A 21,906-nucleotide genomic window follows, 5' to 3' on the forward strand; every position below is an offset into this window, starting at 1 on the left:
TATCATTAATTGCGTATTAAAAAAATTATAAATATTACATATTTAAAAAGTTCATGATGAGATGAATCTAACAAGATCCATTTTGATAATGTTTTTCTTTATAGATTGGTATTAAAATGTGGTCAAAGTTTAGTTAAAATGTTAAATTAGATCAAACTAAACCAGATTAGAACAATACAGATCAGACCAGATTTTCTTATTTAAGGTGAAGAGAACAAGTTCGTACTTCGTTTATACTAGAATTTATACTAGTACTTCGTTTTAACTTACCACCGATAAGAGGGAAGGATTAGGTTGAAACGATCTAGAATTAATTTGTTCGTTTTCATTAATCACTTCATTAAATACAATGCTAGGTAGGTCTTTTGCAAGTAATACAAACCGTTTTTATTTTGACGGGACAAACCGCTTTTTAAAAATAGTTTATTTTATTTTCATTACGTTTCCCAAATGTGAAGGTATCAAGCTGAGAATTACTGATACTTGAATTAGTACACAAAATTTAGTGACAATTAAATTCTAGAAAAAATTACTCCCTCCGCTCTCCGAAAGAATGATCCATTTGGGTTGATTTTACGTGTATCAATAAAATTAAATAAAAAGAAGTAAAAGTACATTGGAAGATAAATTTACATGGAGTTTATAAAAAAGTAGAGAAATATAGTAATAAAAGTACATGAAAAAACAAAATTTATATGGGAAAGCTAATTTTGCACAAATATTGTTGCAAATTGGTAGGTATTTTAATGCTAATGGGTCATTCTTTTTGGGACTAAAATTAGGCCAAATGGGTCGTTCTTTCGGGGACGGAGGGAGTATTTTATTTCTCTAAAAAGATTAAAAAAAATAAAAAAGGAAATGTTATACATAGACCTTAGGGCTATATATAAGCATTAAAAATGCACTAGAAAACTGTATAAATTAGGAAATCATGAAAATATAAACACTAATTACACAGATGTACGCGTGTTTTTATCATGAATTCTTAATTTTATATCATTTTTAAGAATGTATTAAATGCTTATATATATCCCTTAGGGCTACATATAAAATTACCCAAAAAAAAAAAGGTGGACTTTTCTTCTGCATGATTATTGCAAACTTACATGTTATTACCCGAAGCTATTTCATCAAACACAATCACAAACCTTAAATAGGTTTTTTTTTTTTTTTTTTTTTTTTTTTTGAACGGACCTTAAATAGTTACTTTGACAACTAACGTCTAACAACTATTAGTCGACAACTAACAACAACTTAAAGCCTAATAGTTACTCCCTCCGTCCCTAAATTACATTCCTACTTCTCTCTATTATGTGAGGAATAAATGCTAGAAATAAAAATGAAATTTAGGGACGGAGGGAGTAACAAGTATAACTAGTTTTGTCGAACATGGCTCGAGTTTTGGGCACCAAAGAAGAGGCAAGACCATCCACCCCAAAACAAGAAGTAAATACAGAGTAGTAATGTTACTCCAGTAAACAATGAGCAGCTTTACTGCAAAAATATTTACTCCAATTTGACAGATTTACAGCCCAGACTTCTTTATTACAACCTCAACTGTCCTCGCCCCATTACCCTCAATATTTCAACCCTATACTTACCCTCCTTTTCTCTCTACCATTTTCAAAGTAAACAATGAAAATGGGGTTTGCAAAAAATGTACTGGTTTTTACTTTTTTACTCGCTGTTTCGGTGTTTCGACGGAGTTTTGGGGAGCCTCTGGTACCCATACTTTGCATATTTGGGGACTCTGTTGTTGATTCAGGCAACAACAATGGCCTCTACACTCTCATCAGAGCTAACTTCCCTCCTTATGGAAGAGACTTTGTCACCCATCAGGCTACTGGCAGGTTCTGCAATGGTAAACTTGCTACTGATTTCACTGGTGAGTCAACTTAATTATCTTTCTCTGTTCTTGTTTGTGTGTGTGCGTGTGTACGTGCGTGTGTGTGCATTTTAAGGGGAATTGATTTTGGCACACCCTAAATTGATTTAGGCACACCCCTATGTGAGAAGAGCGTAGAAAACTGTGCTCTCACTTTGGGGTGTGCCAAAATCATTTCCCCATTTTACGTGCAAAATGGCTAATGGGTTTTATTTTTTTTGGTTTTGGCAGCTGAGAATCTGGGGTTTACTGCGTATCCACCGTCTTACCTCAGCCAAGCGGCACGAGGAAAGAACTTACTGATGGGTGCTAACTTTGCGTCTGCTGGTTCTGGTTATGCTGAGAGAACAGCCACCTTATATGTAAGTTTCACCATCCCCCCACATTAAAAGGGTAAAAAAAATAATAATAATAATAATAAAATTAAAAAATTCGCATGCAGCCATGCAAAAACTTGATTCCGTCTCTAATGCTGTTCGACGGTAATTTTTTATTTATTATGACGAATTTTGTGGGTGTATGCATTTGTAGCGGGCGATATCGCTGACGCAACAGTTGGGGTACTACAAGGATTATCAGAGTAAGGTGACAAAAATGGTGGGGAGTGAGAAAGCAAAAGGGATGTTTTCAGGTGGAATTCATATTCTGAGTGCAGGAAACAGTGATTATCTACAGAATTACTACATTAACCCTTACATCTACCGACAGTATACACCTGATCAGTTTGCTGATATTCTCATGACCTCCTTCGCTAACTTTGTCCAGGTTCCTGTCTCACCTTACTTGTTCATTTTACACTCTAAGTACTCACTAAAATTAGACAATGAATTTTGGATCTACTTTAGGTGCTTTTCTTTTAATGTATTTGGAGAAGAAACATACATATTTTGTGCTGATAAAACAATAATTCGCTCTAAGATGGGTTATATTTAAAAAAAATACATAATACTCCATTAAAATATGCACTAAATTTGGAAATTGGAATCGAAATAAAGTTTGAATAGATATAACAATAATGCACACAAATTTACACTAGATTAATTAGTAAATAAAAAAAAAAAAACGTTTCAAAGAAAATGAATACTTTTGAGGTTAAAGACTCTCCTTTTTCCCTAGAGTAAAAGAGGACTCTTTTTCACTCCACTTTGAGCCTAACAAAATCTATACTAACTCGATAGTGATATACTTTTACAGACATTGTATGGACTTGGAGTAAGAAGGATAGGAGTAACGAGCTTACCGCCAATGGGGTGCTTGCCAGCAGCCATTACACTGTTCGGAGGAGGAAGCAACCAATGCGTAGCAAGGCTTAACAAGGATGCTGTTTCATTTAATAACAAACTGAATGGCATGGCACAAAACTTGCAGTCAAAACACTCGGATTTGAAATTGGTGGTCTTTGACATCTACCAGCCTCTCCTAGACATCATAGCACATCCCATGGAAAATGGTAATCTCTCTTCCACCTACACCTGGAATGCACAAAGATACAATAATTAGATTTCCTGTTATATAACTAAAAAATGAATTTAAAAAAATGGTCTGATAAGAATAACATAGTGATGCATAATCTTGTTATGTTTGCCTTGATCTATGCTTTTAAAATCAAAATATATAGTTTTTACTTGTAAATAATTGGACAAATTATTGGTTAAGTTGGTGCATTGGGGAAGCACAACACTCAAATATTGTCAACTAAACATAAGCAAAAGGCGGTAAAATAAAATGTATCCCAATGTTGCAGACCTCATGAGACTCCTTAAACTAAGTTAATCTCCCAATATTCCTGAAAAATAAGTCACATTTGAATTATTTGATATTTGCGTTAAATTTAGACTATTTAAATAAATGAAGGACATCATTAAGGGTAAGATTTTATTTAAAAAAAAAAAAAAACTTGACATTAAAGTAGTAAGTGGCCTATTTTATGACAAGTTGACAGCCTAATACATAAATTTCACATATTATACATGGACATAAGTTTTAACAAGGGAAGGTGAAGGGAATAAAAGGATTAATCCTAAGTGATAAAGCTTAAGTTAGAATATCAAGTCCCATGTTTTGAAGAAAACTATTTGATGCAGGATTCTTTGAATCAAGAAAAGCTTGCTGTGGAACAGGAACAATAGAAACATCCCTGCTTTGCAATGAAAGATCCGTAGGGACATGCTCCAACGCCACCCAGTATGTTTTCTGGGATGGGTTTCATCCCTCTGAAGCAGCAAACAGTGTATTGGCCGGTGCTCTCCTAGCACAGGGATTTCCTCTGATAGGTTAAATCATCAAGAAACACTTCTAGTTTTCCTTACAAATGCAGAATGGAGCTTGGGCCACTCTGCTTCTCTGGCAGATGTAATATATTTGGAGTGTAACTTGAGAGTTAATTAATTTTGCTCCTAGTAAAACATGCGGAGTTTAGCAGTACTAGCTGTTGACAAAACACCATCATATAGGTAAATATGAAGGTTCTGTCATCAAATCCAGGACAATTCATATTAGCTTTCCACCCTATGATTATCATTAATTACAATGCATTCTTGTTTCTAAATTCTCTTTATTGTTTTATAGTTCCTTCTCTTATTCACCCCTTTTACCCTTGGAGGTATGGGAAGGATGACAAGTAAGCCAACATCACATCAATCACTAATGACCACGAGAAAGTATATAAGCATTCTAACGGCATCTATATTTCAAATACTACTTGGACAGGACTTCAATTAGCAAATTATGTGACATATCAACCCATGCTTAGAGGGAAAATAATCACAAGAAACCAAGCTCGATGGATATCATATATTTTTTTTTTAACCAACTACATATGGCAGAAACTAAAAGTTCAATATACAGAAAAGTAAAAGCTAATTGATACCTCATGAACTGGTAAGCAGCCAAAACCACTCAAGAAAGTTCAAACCCTGCATTTGAGTTGATTGCATACTGAAGCTTCGCCCTCAATGTACTAGCTCTTTTATAGGTAGGAAGCTATAACAAAGGAAGAGAGCAAGAGTAAAAAATAAGAGTAAACAGGATATAAGTATGTTCTAAGCAGCAAAGTGGCAACTACGTAGCAATATAATAATATATAGGTGTTTTTGAGTATACCTTTAGAGTGTTGTAGCATGTAGAAGCTGAGGGTAACCGCTCCACATCCTGTCCTCCAAACGCTGCCCAAAGAGGTACATCACATGCAACCTAAGATTGGATAACATAGCAACAAAACACAATATTTTTGGTCATGTATCCAGTACAGAGTTGTTACACTAGTACCATCATCATGTATTTTATTACTAAGTTATCCAAACAAATAAGTCTAGCTAGGTAATCCAAAGTTCATGGAATACCTTATGGATGGTAAAAGTTGGCTGCAAATGTTTGAAGCCAAGTAATGGAGCTCGTGAGCAACTTGTAACAAACTTAAGAAGCATACACCGTTCTTTTGGCTCAAATCCTGCCAAGACCTGTCAGATTTTATCCAGAAAAAATGTAAGCTAAGCAACTCGAATCCAGCCTAAAATAAAATTTAATTAGAATCACCTCCTATGTTCTTTTATAATTGAAAATTTGCAACGCTAGGAGGAAGAGGGGGGAGGGGGGGGGGGGGGGGGTTAACACCTTTTTAAAATCCATATGATGATGAGAGAGATATAAAGAGAAACCTAAGTGATGAGGAAAGAATCACACATGGACTTTAACGTCAATTAAACTGAAACATCTTTACCAAAGAAACGTCATTTTCAAACTACTTAGGCCCCGTTCTTTAGAGCTGCTCTGCTCTGCTTTGCTCTGCTTCAATCTGCTCTGCTCTGCTCTGCTTAAAATTAATACTTAATATTGAATTATTATAATAATAATGTATATTTAATAATAATAATAAATAATTAATACTTAATGATAATAATAATTAATATTTAATAATAATAATAATAAATAAATAATATTTAATAATAATAATATATAATTAATATTTAATAATAATAATATATAATTAATATTTAATAATAATATTAATTAATATTTGATAATAATATATAATTAATATTTAATAATAATAATATTATTAAAAATTGATATTTAATAATAATAATAATTAATATTAATAATAATAATATTAATAATAATAATATAGTTAATATTTAATAATATTAATATTATTAATAATAATTAATATTTAATAATAAAATTTAATGATTATAATAATAGTAACAATAGTAGTAGTAGTAGTAGTAGTAGTAGTAGTAATAATAATAATAATAATAATAATAATAATAATAATAATATTTAATATTTAATATTAATAATAAATCATTACTATTATTATTATAGTATTAGTAGTAGTAGTAGTAGTAATAATAATAATAATAATAATAATAGTAATAATAATAATAATAATATTAGTAATAATATTAATAATAATAATAATAATAATAATGAAATCTGCTCTGCTCGGCTCTGCTCTGTTTCAATCTGCTCTGCTCTGCTGAAATCTGCTCTGCTCTGCTTTGCTCTGCTGAAATCTGCTCTGCTCTGCCCAGAAGCTCAAAAGAACAGGGCCTTAGGATATTGAATAGCTCAAAACGTTGGAACAGAATAATTAGTTGCATATCAAAGTGCATATCAGTTTAGCTGTGTTGTAAAGAATTTTTTAATTGACCGAACTGAAATCGTCTGGTTTAACAGCGTTTTCCAAAAATCATGATCTTGTCCAAAAGTGGCATCCCGAATTACCTCGCGTTGAATGCTACATCCTGTATTTCACTCAAAATTTACTTGCTATAAAGAGACATATTGAAAAAATCCTTAAGTCTCCCCAGTAGTAGCTCTAAGCCTTTGATGGTCTAGTGGTCTACTCTTTACTATTTTAATAGCTTACAAATATGTTGGAAATCAAATTCACATCATGACAACCACCACATGGTTTGCGATCTATACATCAATTTTGTTACCACAACAATGTGACCGTTCCCGCAATCTCGACTAAAACCCTATTTTCAAACCATGTGAGAGTTAAATCTTAGAGTAATTTTTTAACATCTGATGTCTAAAGTATAAAACCCTTATTTGTTTCAAAATCAAGGTTAAACAAACAATGTTTGCAGATCACCATACATTTTCACTGCCCCAGCACTAGATTCAGATTTTGTAAAGCAATATCACTAGCACACAGCTTGACAAAGCAATGTCGGACAGCCAGATACTGCAAGATTTCTACTATTTAAATTCATATTACCATTCCATGTACATGCAGTTGAACAGCATGCTTTACCACCAAGATTTCAAAGTTGAAAGACTTACTTGATCAGAGGTTTAATAGTTTAGATTTAAATAACATTGATTCACACTAACAAAAGAATATAGATACCACTAGCTAAGCAAGTGTATGGATTACAAAAACTAAATAGAAAGGATTTTCTAAATCTAGTGCAATGTATAAAAAAGCTCAAGGCGCAATGAGGCAATAAAGGTCCAGCTGCGCTTTGGTGCACCTCTTTAAAGTGAGGCACACAATTTAAAACAGCTAAAGAAATTGGCTTATGTGTGCCTTGCCTTGAGCCAAAAAAAGCACTCAACCCTAATCGCCTAGCACCTATGCACGCCTTTTTATACACTGATCTTGTGTATTAATGCGAGCCATCAAAGATGCAGCAAAACCTCACACGAATATGATGGTTCCTGATATAGCTGTCAGCCTTGTTGACCCCCTTGCCTACATTAGTCTTTTTGTTGATAAGCACCTCATGGGAATTTTTTTGATTCATAGTTTCAAAATCAAAAATGAATCTTTGGTTCAAGGCTGGCATGTGGTTAAGAAGTTAAGAGGAACGAGTACATGGTTGTTCATCTACCCCATTTCTTACTTTAACCAAGGAAAGGAATAACCAACATGAATAGGATGTGTTTGCGCGAACTGCGTTTATCTTTTACTGGAACAAAATGATAAAACCACAACCACAGAAAATTTTAATAAGATGAAAGTACCTCCCAAAAGAGTTTGACAGTTCGACTTCCCTCAGAGTACCCACCAGTATACCGTGTATTTTTCCGCAAATCATCAACATCAATATCATGGTTGCCACCTGAAAGCAACTGTGGAGAATAAATTCATTGTTCAAACCAAATATTTGACATTATAGCTACCACAAATAATTACAAACAGCACTAATATGTGTATGTGAGTCTGTGAGTGGGAACAAGCGTGAAAGGATGTATGTGCGTGTTTAATTTCAGGAATGCTGCTGCTTTTCATTCCCTAGTTCTTGTTATTTCAAGTTGCAGGGGTAGTTTACAACATTATGCATCAGACCAGGCAGTTTGTTTTAGTATTTTGAGTCCACTAAGCAAATACCTCATGATCAATGATTATCAGCATCGCCAACTTATTATCACTAATCACAGCAGATATGTTATACGTTTGAAAAGGTTATAACCAAATCCAGATACAATGCTGTTCTCTTCAAAATTAAAGATAACATCAGGACACTTTTTGCAAATAGAAAAAGTTATAGCCAAGTCAATCCAGATGTACAGCTGTCCACCTCTACCTCTTTTAATAAGAAGTATATAGATAACATCAGGGCCACTTTAAGAGAGGTACCATGGTTACAGTTCAAAAGTGTTTGCAAATCATAGGGTGTGTAATGATGATTACATATCTTTGCTATATTTCAAGAGTACCTCATATATATTCCAGCATCGAGAAGCATAGTATGAAATATAATACCTGATTAAATTCACTGGCATTAAACAACTTCAACCATGATGGTGAAATGAGATCCGTTAATCCCCTATAGAATGCATTTGATAGTGGCAAGATCTGCAATTTTACATCACATGTCAGTAAGTTGCATGAAACCATGTTCAACAGCCTTCAGGCCCTTGAAAATACAATCAGTTCACTGTATACATTTCTAAGTACCTGCCGATTAAGTTTATAATCTGCCATAGCATGAATGTATTGCAACTTATTTTCATTTGTCACAATCGTGTCTTTGCCGCCAGGTCTAAGCTCAATGATGTGCATTTTGCCCAATAATTCCTCAGTGACAGTAAAATCAAATGAAAGTTCCTTAACATCACCTTCATAATTCTGCAAACAAGGGTACCATCAAAAGTCACACAAACCTAAGACTAAGCCTCGGAGTTAAGACATATTAAGTGCAATAATCTACCATCCATCCACATGATCAAAGGATAAGTGATAATCAACAGCATTATATTTTGTGTTTTTCTGCGACTATCTTCAATGCTAAACATGTAAGCTGCAACCATTACAATCTGAACATATTTGATTAAAAAAAACCATGGTTACAAGACACGGGTATATAGTCCATTAGTCTCTAAGAAAGTATACGATCTTTCATTAGCCAGGACAGAAAAACAATTACATTACGACTTGCCGTATGAGGTCTGAAAGCCCTACGAGGTCTGAACACAGCTTAAACATTAGGTAATTTTAGGTAATTTTCATGGGATGTGCTTAAACATTGCAATCTGGTATCATTGCAATCGGTCATTAGGTAATATAGTTCAGAACCTTTAGGGTATCGAGTTTGTTCAGGACTAAAATTTGGGTCAACTTCGGGTCGGGTCAACTTCGGGTCGGGTCAACTTCGACTCGGGTAATTTTGGGTATCAAGTAAACTTCGGGTACAATAAGGTCAGGTCATTTCGGGTGTTGGATCAAGATGGGGTCAACTACACTTTTAGGTCGGGTAGATTTCAGATTTCAGGTCAATTTCAGGTCGTTTTCGGGCAGGTCATTCAGGTCGGGTTAAGATTGCTAGGTCTAATGAAAACTGCTCCATAGACTCTGGTCTTTCCATACTAAAATTGCCACAGAATCATAAAAAATGCCCATATTTCCTTCCAACTATACTTGCAAATTGCAATTGACATAGAAACATCATATTATATACTGTCAACATTTTTTTTTTCTCACCTTCCATAAAAATCATCCTATAAAGCTCATCAACTTTCAATGTGGCCCGAGAAATATTAAATCAAGTTTTTCTCATCTAACCAGAAAATAGTCATCAAGAGACTCGTAATGTTGTATTATCCAATTTTGGATTACAATGACTTAATACAAAACCAATTATTATTCTTATATATGTAGTAGTATGAATTACTCATTTTGGGACTACGGCTTTGTTGTTGTTGTTGTTGTTGTTGTTGTATATGCAGTAGGAAAGCCTTTTTGGACTGCATTTTTTGTATTGTTGCCTTTGTTAGTCAATCAATTCACTTTTGAAATTTTGATTATTGTATTGTAGTCTGTAGGTCATTCATTTGCCTTTTTGATCAAGAGTCTTGAAGAAAACAACCTCTTTTCTATATTTGGGTAACACACACGTTGTGTACATCTAAAAACCTCTACCCACTCACCCTCAACTTTACCAGAGACATGGGGATATGATATTAAGTTCGATCTTAAAATAGAAAATAAAAGGTACATAGAAAATAAAAGTTTTCAACTTTGCCTCAATTACCCTCAACTTATAAACATAAGCATTAGAAAATTTATAAGACAGTCTTCAGCAATAAATTGATCTTTCATTTATGGCCCATATCTTTACCTTTTTTTTTTGGGAGGTTCATGGCTCAACCTATGATGCCTCTTGTGTCACAAGTTAAAGGTATGGAAGATAATTGAGGCAAACTAGCATCAACCAAAAAAAATTATAGATGTTGAGTAAAGTAAACCAATGAAAAGCTACTGAATATATTGTTTCCTTTCCCTCTGTTGCATACAATTCTTCCCACTTTCCATTTCGAGCCACTCCTTAAAATTCTTCCCAATTTTCCGTATTATGTGAATCTATCAATGGGAAGAATTTTGTGGAACAAAGGGATTATTATTTAAATTTTGTCTCCCAATTACAGCAAATTCTTTCAACAGTTCTAGATTATCTCGACTCAGATATGCATCTAAAGAGTATGCCAAACCTAAGAGTTAGATTTCCCTCCCAATTTCACATAAAGCAATAAAATAAATAGTCTCTTACAATGTCAATTCCATGTGATAAACATATAGTCAACAACTTGACTACTCCCTCCGTGTTTTGATAAGTGTTACACTTACCAAATGCGGCCGTATTTTAATAAGTGTTACACTTTCTTTTTTGGCACAAAGCTACATTTTAATATTATATCTCTCTCCTCTCATGGCACCATCAAACCCACTGCTACTTTTTTTTTTTTTTTTTTTATTATTTCTTTCCCCTCACATTCATTACTTTTCACTAAACTATTAACCCCTCTATCTTTCTTTTAAAAAAAATTTAATCCTTCAACTACCCCACTTTACCTCTTATTTTAATTAAGTCAATTAAATTGCCATATGTCGGTCAAAGTGTAACACTTATTAAAACACAGAGGGAGTACATAAAGAAATCAAAGTGAAAAGATTTTTTTAAACAGAATAATCCAAAATTTAAATTGATTAAAGAAAAATAGACTTCAAAAGATGGATATATTAAAGCTTTATTAAGTTTTTAAAAAACATCTTCTGCTCTTGAGAAGCACTTTCCAGAAACTATATCTGGAGAAATTTTGAGATGTTTGGCCACATTATTATTTATTATAGATGTAATTTTCAAAACATAAACTATTTGATGTTGTTTGGACCATAATATACTTCCAACTTCTTGGACAATGGAGAAAATGAATCCAAATTGATCCATTTCTAAACCAAATAGGCCCATACTCCATCTCTATTCCATAATCCATCCTCTCTAAAGTCTTTGTGGTCAAGTCCACACGCAGCCAACCACCATCAAACCATCATTGTCATCTCCAGAAAACTGCCATACAATAACCATTGCAACCCAACTACCTATCACATATATCTTTCCACACCCCATTGCAACCCAACTACCAATCATATCTATCTTTCCACACCCCGTGCGCCTTTTCCTCTCCCTCGATTAAACACAAGAAGAAATGAGGAGATGCACCTGTGCTTCTATTCTTCAAATTGAAAGAATAATAAAAGAAAATAACCTTGCTGCCATTATAGTAGGAGAAAGGATGAAAATGGAGTGTGAAGTTATTTTTCATAAGAGCAAGGAGGGAATTCATGAATTGTGGAGGGTGTTTTGGACTTGGAAATTTTTCATTAAAAGATCTTAACAGCTCCCGGAAAAAATGATTTGAGAAGCTCCAATTTAAAGCATCTACTTCTAGCCCTCCTAGAAGTCATTTTAAGTTTAGAAACCATTTCCAAATATGTAGTGTTTGGCTTAGTTTCAGCTATTGAGCCCTAAAAACTCTCCTAGAAGCTTGGCTATATCTTAATCAGATCAAATGCCAAGCAATATTTTATTGTTGCTTTTATATCTTAGAATTGTCAAATGGCCACATATCCAGCAAAAAGACACCAATTTGATGTTGCTTTTTCTCCACATCTGTACGTAGTTCTGCTACTTACACATCATATACTCCACAGGTTTTTTTACTCGCAAATAGGCAGAAAAAGGCTTTACAATGAATGATACTAAAAACTAATCAATCTTACCTTCACATACATCAGATTTCGATACAGCTCTGGGTCAAGGGTAGAGAGTTCATCAAGAAAGCAATAGCGGCCCAAAAGCTTTTGGACAAAAACATGTGAAAATGAATAATCCAGTAAGATTTCTTCATACAGAGCTTTTCCAACAATTCTTCCAACGAATTCAATCATCTGGACACCATTTTCTTGAAATCTTGCGGCAGTATTGGGGATTAACAGTCTCTCAGAAGTTGAGGTCTGACAGAACAGTCCATACCTTAGGATCAAGAATCCAAAACGCAGGCTTTACTTACATGAAAAGAAATCAATTACTTTGATTATAAGATAAGCATGCAGACAACATACTGTGGGTCAAACGCTGCCTTTGCAATGTCAGTTAAGAACTCCTTAGACAAACCACCGTAATCCAGGCCAGCCTCAGGAAGACCACATTCACTAACAAATGAAACATGTATAGTTGATTTCAATCTTGTTCCCAGAGAATTCAATTGCTGAAATCCATCTTCAATTAAATGACCCCTACGAACTACAATCGCAACGGATCGCTCACCAGGGGCATTGAGTTCCCCGGCCATCCTGCGAGAAGTCTTGTCCATTTTGATGAGCTCTCTAAACATCTGAACCCTGCCAATGAGGTAAACAAGTAAATATAATGACTAGTTTAGACTTTGGAGTAGAAAGACACAAAATCTTAGGCAGATATCATGTAAATCTCAGACTATACAAAATTTTTTCAAGAGTTTCAACTGCCTTTTGACCCTCAAACCTAAACCTATAATCCCCCTCCCCCCTCCCCCCCCCCCCCCCCCCCCCTCTTCCCCTTCCCTGCCTCTTTACCAACAAATAATATAGGAAGGGCAAATACAAAAGGAGAACACATGTCCGTAGTAATGGATGAGATGATCAAATTAAAAGTTATTGATGAGAAAAGGATCAGCATAGCTACAGAGGATCTCACACAGTGACACAGGTTTATATTTGGTTCAAAGTCATTGTCAATTTTATTTTCCAGCTTCAGCTGAGAAATAGCACCCACTTGGCAGTTGTATCAATTATGACCCATGGCCAGAGCTAGAGCTAGATGTAAAAGCCAAAACTTTACAGGTGTGATAACGATTAGGAGACATCTATGAAGATATTTCGTACACCTCATGCTTAGAGTCATTATTGGTCATAAAACTCTAATTTCAAGGAGAGGACAAGTGCCAAATTCACAAAGATATGCAATCATATCACAGGTCTTGATTTCATTCTATATTCTTGTTAATAGTGTGAGAACTTAAAAACCTATGCGGCTATGCCCACCTTTCTTCAAAAGGATATACATGAGGAGTCACAGTTATAAAAGAACCCATGCTTGGAAAGGTCAAATTGTCATCTGATCTGACTTCTGACTGAACTTCATGGGTCCTGGCAGCCATAGCAATTGGAGGCCTACTCTTGCGAGCTGGTGAAAGCCACAAAGAAGGAGGGCAAAAACAATGTCTGCAGTCCCTTTCATATAGCATTTGTAGGCATCTAGATGCTGCATCCATAATCGGCTTATTTTGCCGATCTGTATTATGAAGCAAGCCATTATAAACAAGTGTATTTAGCATTGATGCAATCTTGCGCTGCTGCTCCAGGGAGAAAGGAACCTATGTTACACAACAAGATGCCCAATATTAGTAATAGAAACAAATCAAACAATGGATTGTAAGATCTACAATCAATAAATAATACTCCCTTCTTCTCTTTTTATTCTTCACATTATGACTTTTATGGTCAACTTTTTAAATTTTGACGTTAAATTTGTATTATTATAAACATCACAACCATATCATGTGGGATCTTGTTAAATTCAGCTTGAATATATCACTTTTTAGATTGTTTATTCATATCATATTGAATCTATATATGTGGTCAAAGGTGTGCATTGGAGACCATGAAAATCAAAGTGTAAACAATACAAAGGAATGGAGGGAGCAGAGGTTACCTGTTTCTCATAAAATTCAATATCATCAAGAACCAAGAGCAGGTGTGCATACGTGGCACAAAACAGATGAATTAGACATAGTTTTTCCTTTGAAATGCTTTCAAGACCGCATCTTAAAGATTCTACATCCCACATATCATCCAGATTGGTCTTTATCTGGTTGTCTTCAGTTTGACTGTCAATCCCATCAGAGCTATTATCTGCATCTGTCTGGGATTTCCCACTAATTTTATAAAATACGTTAACCCATTTAGCAGCTCCATCTTTACTAGGCTGTTTTTGTTTTCTTTTTGAATTCCCAGCAGACTTGTTCCCATACATTTCAGTAGCATGGTACAAGTCATCTCCAGAAGCTTGAGTTGCTTTAGGAAATAGAGCATGCTCCATTGCTCCCCAGATGCTGACCAAAAATCCAGGAGTAAAAGATAGCATATTAAGAACTGGTAATGGGCCGAGCATCAAATTCAAGGCTGAATATATTCTGATCATGTAAGAGTAATAATGAGCAATATCAAGCAGATCCAAAACTTTAATGTGTTTTAGATCTGACTTTGTAGTAACGGAGTCATTTTCATTTGTGAAAGCACTGCTCTTTGCTGCGACCATGAGCTTTGAAAGATGCCCCTGTTGACAAACAGGTCTCAAAAGGTCCATGTAATGTAAGGATCCAAAGGTCATTTCCGCTATATGGTTATACGTCCCAGAAGAATTTCCATCCTCCAATAGTTCTTGTCTTTCCTTTTCTGCAAATCGATTTTTCTCAATCTCGGTAAAGAATCTTTCAGCGAGGAGATTGAGAACTTGAACATATCCAGCAATGTCTACACCATCAGTAAAGCTGCTTGATTCAGAGGAGCCATTTTCTCTCCCTGTTACCAAGCTTATAATGTTTGAAAGAGCCCAACCAACACAGGGTATATCATTAGGATACAAAGCTCCAGAGAGATCCATCCTTGAATATTCCATCAAGATTTTTTTATTTAAGATCTGCCATCACCTGCGATAAAATGATCAGCCCTCTGAAGTTTTATACGGCAAGGTCCTTACATAGTTATTTCAGTAACACCTCTTTTATCACAAGAACAGAAATTCCATTGAACAAAGAAGTATTACAATGAGCAGATCAAACTCAAGAAAACAATTTTAAAATTTTCAATCACACACACCAACAGAAAAAAAAAAAAAAAAAAAAAAAAAAAAAAAAAAAAAGAAAACACACTAAGGAAGATCCCATGAGCGTGAGCCCAAAGAAGATATACATAATCCAATAAGAACTATGAAGAAGACTCCAGAAACAAAGAGATCCTCTCTTTCTATTGTTTGAAAGAAAAAGTCCCTTTGTGCTATGTGTAAATACCTTCCTCACTTGCATCTCTCCTGCCAAAAAGAAAAACGAAGGAGACCCAAATAAAAAAGAACACCTTTATCATACTTTAAACCCCCCCCCCCTCTACACCGCCATCAATTGTAACCTTCTTTATCAAACTCTCTCTACTGTGTGTGTGTGTGTGTTCTACCCACCTTAAGTTTTGAGTTGTTTAATTATTCTATCCACTTACGAGTTTTTTTATATTGCAAGCACCATTCATAATCTTCCCCTCAATTATCCACCTTTTTCTTACATCCATCAACACTATTACTCCATCAATCTTACTAAATCCACCTTTTTCTTACACCCACTCAACCTTTAATAACATTTTTAGAATAAAGAGCCAACAATAATAGTGCAGAACAAACAAACAAACAAACAGAACAGTGGGAGTTAAATTATTCAGAATGATCCACCAGTCCACCATTAGTATTAATGACTAACAATTCAACAACGTCAAAGTAATATTATTAGCAGGCCTTGTTACTCACCAGGAGAGTCTGAAAGCAGGGCAGTAAAGTAGATTTATGACTCAAAGCACGTAGAATCACAGCTGGGATACATTGAACCAGCCAGGGTACTGTAAGTATGAATAAGCAATACTGCTCTGCAGCACATTGCACATCTAGTGGTAAAAAATCCTTTTCATCGGTGTTGAATACCAGAAATGGTCGCAATACTAAAGTTATTGCACTGGCAGTGATCAAGAACTTATCATCCTTCTGAACAACACTTTGTGAAGAATGAGAAGCACTCAACTTAGTCAAGTACCTCCCAACAGATCTATATAGGCCACTTTTGTCACTGCCAATAAATCTAACCAAATCCTTTACTGCACTGTCTGCATCCTCACGTTTTTCATCACATATGCACTTCCAGCCCCTTGAATCAGCAAGGGTGATAACCAAACGCATCAATAATGATGTAACAGCAACAACTTCACTACTCCCTAGTGAGTAATTATCATAGTCCACAAGTATGAATGAGCATAAAGAGACTAGCTTCTTTCCTTGATAATTCCACATATGTTGCTCTTCATTTGTGCCAATTGCCAAAGCGCAGAAATTTATATTTAAGTCTACCAAAAGAAAAATTTATAAGAAGACAAATACAGTGATTACAAATTGTTATATGACATGATAAAAACTGCAGAGGATTAATAAGTTATTTATCATAGAAGTTATCCACTGTACAATACTTCTATAACCAGAAAAGATGAATTTTTAAAATCAATCTTTGTTTTTTCCTTTTTCTTTTTCATCCTAAAAGGAAAAAAGGTAGATTATAGACAACTAAATTTCAGAAAAGCGATCAAGAAGGTTATTGGCACATCAAAACATGAACCTCCACAGGAAGTAGAGGCACATTAGGATTCATGTTATTATAGACCCTAGGTAGGAGGCCATCATCAGAACATTTGACTGGAAAAGCATTGACATATTTTGGCAAAATTAGAAAACTCAAAGCCACAAGTATCCCTATATACTGCAATCTAAGAATCCAAATTTAGATTAACTATTCGTACAACCCTTAATGAATGCTACGTTCTAGAGATATTTTGTTTAAGAGCTTATTCCACTTTCACTAACAATGCCAATGATTTCCAACATATGACCTTGTACTATAAAATAGTTACAAATGGTAATCATATAACTACACTTCTATATTTGTTTTCTTGACAAATAAGAACCCATTATTTTATTTCTATTTAACTCCTTGAACTACATGCTATATCACCATGATGCAAAATGTTTCACTCTTCTCAATTTTTTGGCCCTTATTCAAAACACCTTTTCAAATAGGCATGGGGATGCAAAGGGGAATTTGGGTAACAATTATGAACAAATCTGCTCTTTTTTTTTTTTAAACTCAACAAAGCTTCATTTCCTAATACAAAAGCATAAACATAGAGGTCGCAGGATTCGAGTTTCCACCATATGACAGATTGACAGGTTTCTTTGGAATAAAAAGAATGGAGTCAATGTGGAATCTTCTCAAACACCATATAATTTCAGGTCTATCCAAGCAGCAAGAAGATGGGTTAGAAGTATCACAACGTATCAAATACACATGTATGTATCAACGTGTGCATGCATACACGCATGCACAACATAAATTACTAATACTACATCTTAATGGTTTTATATAAGGGTGCCCCAAACTGCACTAAGTGCAAGTAAACTTCATCAATTTCAAGGCTTTTCTCAATCTGCTATAGGCTGAGGGTATTTAATCAAATGGATTAAAATTGAAAAGTAATTTGGGCCAGATAATTTGCATACGTGAAGGCCTTTCATAACAACAAATTTGCAAGATGTGATAAAGGGTTTAGGAAGTTTAAAAATCAATGCAGGTTAATACCCAGATTTGAAAGTAGGGATGGAGTAGAGAAAAGATTGAATAAGAACTATAGGTTAGGGAAACTGGATATGAGAGAGAGGAGAAGCAAGATAGAGAAATTTTCATGCTAGAGGATAGGTCATAGTGTGATTCAGAAAAGAAAAGAATTGCACAATTCGTCACGGACTTAGTATCCAAGTCAAATTGGATGCACAGGAGCTGCAAAGATGCATAGTTTGGACTATTGTGGAACTATGGGAACTTTAAATCTTTGTTTTTTTTATAACCATTCCTATGAAGCACTCTTTGATTCTGTTGTTTATTCATGGAAGAAAGATATCAGAATGTCAAAGTTTAAAAAGTATCCTTTCAAAAAGTTTCCCACATGATGCAGATCTCTTATAACACTCAAGTAAAGAGCAAAAACTCAGATAAGGCAGTTCATTAAGATAGCAAAGTATCAGACTGTCATCTCACTAAGACAACATATAGCAATGTCAAATTCAGACACATTTTATCATAACCGAGAAAGTTCAAATAATAACGAATTCTAGCACACCAAATCAAAATTAAAATAAGAATTAATAACATCTAGCCAATCAAAATAAGTACACAAACAAATAAAGTTACCTGTCGAATTTAAATTTTCCAATAATATCACAAAACAACTACGCATAGAGTTCACAGCCTGGCTTTGGACAGTACGCCGTCTGAGAGATAAATGGGTGATAAAATATAGGAAGGGCCTCAATAAACAGCAGGAAATCCATGTTTTACTCATTGGCCTAGAAGCATCACGTATGGAGAGATCCCATTCTTTTTGAAGCTCTAATGCCACTCTCATTGTCACACTGTAGCGTCGCCAAACCCTCTGATAACATTTACAAGAAAGTTAGCTAAATTTGTAGTGACCTTTCACCAGACACACAAGCAGATACAGTTCACCAGCATATGAAAATCAAGGCGGCAATTCAATAACAAATACAAGCAAGATTTGCATACCAACCAATTAACCGACATGTCGTGTATGAACCAATTTTAAAACCATGAGGCTAGATCATATCGGTTTAGGATATAAATCTTCCTCAGCAACAATCTTGTTATTTACATGTTTGAGACTGCAATGAAACAAGTTTTTTCTGCAAAGTGGTAGGCCATGCATTGCAAAAGCAACTAGCATTCACAACATCCTAAATCATTCTTAAACAATATTCTTTGCCTACAAGTGCTCCACCATATTGCATAAATGCTTTTTCTTGATTATCATGTAGCCAATATGCATGTAATATCACGAAATGCCTCCTCTCGTCAATAATGGTCAAGGGTCTCCGAGGAGTTAGTTGGTGCTAGTATTAGCTAGTGAAGGTGCAAAACTTAATTTAAGAAATTGATCTTAGTTAAGATTATAATTATAGACTATAACGTTGGATCATAAGGTGCTAAAACTCCTGAAAATACTAAATGAAAAAGGACAATTACAAAAGATATGGTTTGACCCACTACATTCCAAGGTATTAATCTAGTGACCTTGAGCGGCAGTAACCTTTAATGCCCAAGTACCAGATGAGATGTAGAAAAACTAGATAGAATTTGTCAAGTATAAGCCTTACGAAACTCTTACATCACATCTTGACACTTATTATTTTCTACGGTCATAAAGCTTGCATTACTCTCTGAAGGACCTCAAAAAGATTACACGTAAGAATAGCTAACTCCGGAACTTACATAAATATGAAGATCAAATGTCATCATAGACTAGGAATATAGTTGATATACAAATTGCCTAGTAGTAATTCAAACCCTAATGAAAGATAAATTGTACAAAGGGTCTCCTTCATCCTACTGATAATAAAGTGTATACAATTTACCATCGTTAAGAGGCAAATAATGCAGCGCCAATTTGTTTAAGAACTTTAGCCAATCTTAAACTACTAGCCATAGTTACCAACATTTAGCACTAACAAATTGATCGCGTTGTAAACTGCATCCCTCAGTCTTAAAAACACTACCATACAGGCGGCAATAATCGTGTCGAAAGCATAAAAAACCTTCTAATTAAAACTAAAAAGGCATTGCCACTTTCCATTTTTCCAATCTATAATCATAAGCACAACATGTTGCCAACTAGTACAATCAAATTTGACATTCAGATTGCAAACTATGTCACATTGATAATCAAAATGGCAGATTACTAAGATCAAACCGAACGACAAATACGAATAATGCGTAAAACAACGAAAATTAGAGTACCTGGATAAAGAGAGCAGCGGAACTAGCTCGCCGAGCATAATTCCGGAGCTCTCTTTCATGGGAAACCCTCTCAAGAAGGGCATCCCTTGTAATTTCCTTTGAACTTGCTCCTCGTAGTGAAACCTAAGAAATTGCATCCAACATTAACAAATTTGGATCAAATTTTGACCAAATTTTACAGAATTTGATTGTGAAAGCAATTTTGTGAAAAAATGGGGAAATTATGGAAATTAGAGGCAAATAATGTTCAAAATTAAGAAGAATTTCAGCAGAAGATAAGAGAGAGAAAGTAGAGAAGATGAATTTACCAGATGTTTGTTGAGATCATCCATGAAAATTATGCGATCATCTTGCGTTGAAACGCTTCTGTTTTGATTGATTTGCCAAAGGAGCACCAAACTCACCAAAACTAAGTTACGGAGTACTTTCCTTTTTCCTCGGTCTCTCTCTAGTCTCTACTCTACAATAACAATAACAAAAGGTTTAACCGTGTTCTTTTGAGTTTCTGGCAGAGCAGATTAAATTTCGGCAGAACAGAGCGAGCAGAGCAGATTTCAGAATAGCAGAGTAGAGCATATTTCAACATTATTATTAATACTATTATTTTTTTTAGGGGAATTATTAATACTATTATTAATGTTACTATTATTAATGTTATTGTTATCATTATTATTATTATTATTATTATTATTATTATTACATCAAAAAACCTACAAATTCAATCAATTTACAAGAAATTGGTAGGGAGCCGAGATACAATGTGGGCCCCACCCCTCTAGCTATAGCGAACCCGATCCTACTAAAGATGTGAGCAGCTGCACGAGCACCAATATCCTGAGTCTTAGCGAACGCCTGAACCCGTTTCAGCAACGCAATCACATCCTTTTCTAATTCCCCTAATGAAGAAAAGGAGAAAGGAAGAAAACCATAGCCAATAGCCCTGCAACGTGCCCCATACTTGTCCAGCTTCCGCTGAGCCGCCGCCGACACAACACGACCAGGAACGAAGTCAGACAACCCCGAATGTGTCAAAGGTGAAGACCCCGTCAAGTCGACACATACATCACGGCCTCTATCCCAAGAATAAAGCAACACATCTGCCGGTCCTAGCGCCCCCTCATTCCCTCCAGTCAACCCAACGTTAACCTCCTTTCGAGCAGAAATCCCATACCGAAAACAAATACCAACAAGGGTGTCACGAACAACGTTGTGCCGATGTTTAATATCTACCATCCCAGCACAAGACACTGCATGATCCCCATAAATATCTCCATCAAAAACCCTTGAGCAAGTAGAACACGGTGTTGAAACGGGGAACAATGGAACACCCAATTGATAGCAAAGAACACTACGGTAAGTCTTACCATTCATAGTCTGACCCAAACCCGATATCGGGACCGTCCGCAACCAGGCTGAAGAGTGATCCCCCTGTTGGGACTTCCATAAGGCAACCTGACGCGGAGATAAGGAGAAAGTGGAATCCACAGATGCAGTGACCTTCGTGAAATATATATCTGCCAATTTTTTCATGAGTCTAAGGGCAGCGATCTCACTAGGGTTACTCAAAAGGTCAGTCT

At 35.1% G+C, this 21,906-nt stretch overlaps 2 protein-coding genes across 2 annotated transcripts; one reads left to right on the forward strand and one right to left on the reverse strand.

The window, feature by feature from the left end:
* Positions 1-1,635: 1,635 nt before the first annotated feature.
* Positions 1,636-4,298, forward strand: LOC145617470 (GDSL esterase/lipase At5g03820-like). Its single transcript, XM_081672172.1, has 5 exons — positions 1,636-1,885; positions 2,117-2,247; positions 2,417-2,650; positions 3,080-3,335; positions 3,970-4,298. Exons 1-5 carry the CDS (start codon positions 1,636-1,638, stop codon positions 4,161-4,163), a joined length of 1,065 nt encoding a protein of 354 aa, XP_081528298.1. The 3' UTR covers positions 4,164-4,298.
* On the reverse strand, positions 2,864-20,758 carry LOC145616298 (E3 ubiquitin-protein ligase UPL7-like). The gene is made up of 15 exons (XM_081670998.1): positions 20,638-20,758; positions 20,330-20,452; positions 18,710-18,950; positions 16,231-16,817; positions 14,371-15,357; positions 13,701-14,032; positions 12,741-13,019; positions 12,399-12,651; positions 8,799-8,969; positions 8,604-8,696; positions 7,862-7,969; positions 5,227-5,343; positions 4,988-5,077; positions 4,755-4,867; positions 2,864-3,357 (listed from the first exon to the last, which is right to left on the reverse strand). The coding sequence occupies exons 1-14, from the start codon at positions 20,659-20,661 to the stop codon at positions 4,784-4,786; spliced, it is 3,489 nt and encodes a 1,162-aa protein (XP_081527124.1). The 5' UTR covers positions 20,662-20,758; the 3' UTR covers positions 2,864-3,357; positions 4,755-4,783.
* Positions 20,759-21,906: the final 1,148 nt, after the last annotated feature.

Source organism: Chenopodium album, chromosome 26, assembly GCF_948465745.1.
Source record: "Chenopodium album chromosome 26, dcCheAlbu1.1, whole genome shotgun sequence".
NCBI lineage: Eukaryota > Viridiplantae > Streptophyta > Magnoliopsida > Caryophyllales > Amaranthaceae > Chenopodium > Chenopodium album.

Excerpts from the sequence above, each read along its gene's own strand:
- LOC145617470 (XM_081672172.1), top strand. The coding sequence starts at position 1,636 with ATGAAAATGGGGTTTGCAAAAAATGTACTGGTTTTTACTTTTTTACTC. Across the intron at positions 1,886-2,116 it reads ACTTGCTACTGATTTCACTG|CTGAGAATCTGGGGTTTACT; the intron begins GTGAGTCAACTT and ends TGGTTTTGGCAG. Across the intron at positions 2,651-3,079 it reads CCTTCGCTAACTTTGTCCAG|ACATTGTATGGACTTGGAGT; the intron begins GTTCCTGTCTCA and ends ATACTTTTACAG.
- LOC145616298 (XM_081670998.1), bottom strand. The coding sequence starts at position 20,661 with ATGGATGATCTCAACAAACATCTG. Across the intron at positions 12,652-12,740 it reads AAGGCAGCGTTTGACCCACA|GTATGGACTGTTCTGTCAGA; the intron begins GTATGTTGTCTG and ends CTTGATCCTAAG. Across the intron at positions 8,697-8,798 it reads ATTATAAACTTAATCGGCAG|ATCTTGCCACTATCAAATGC; the intron begins GTACTTAGAAAT and ends GTAAAATTGCAG.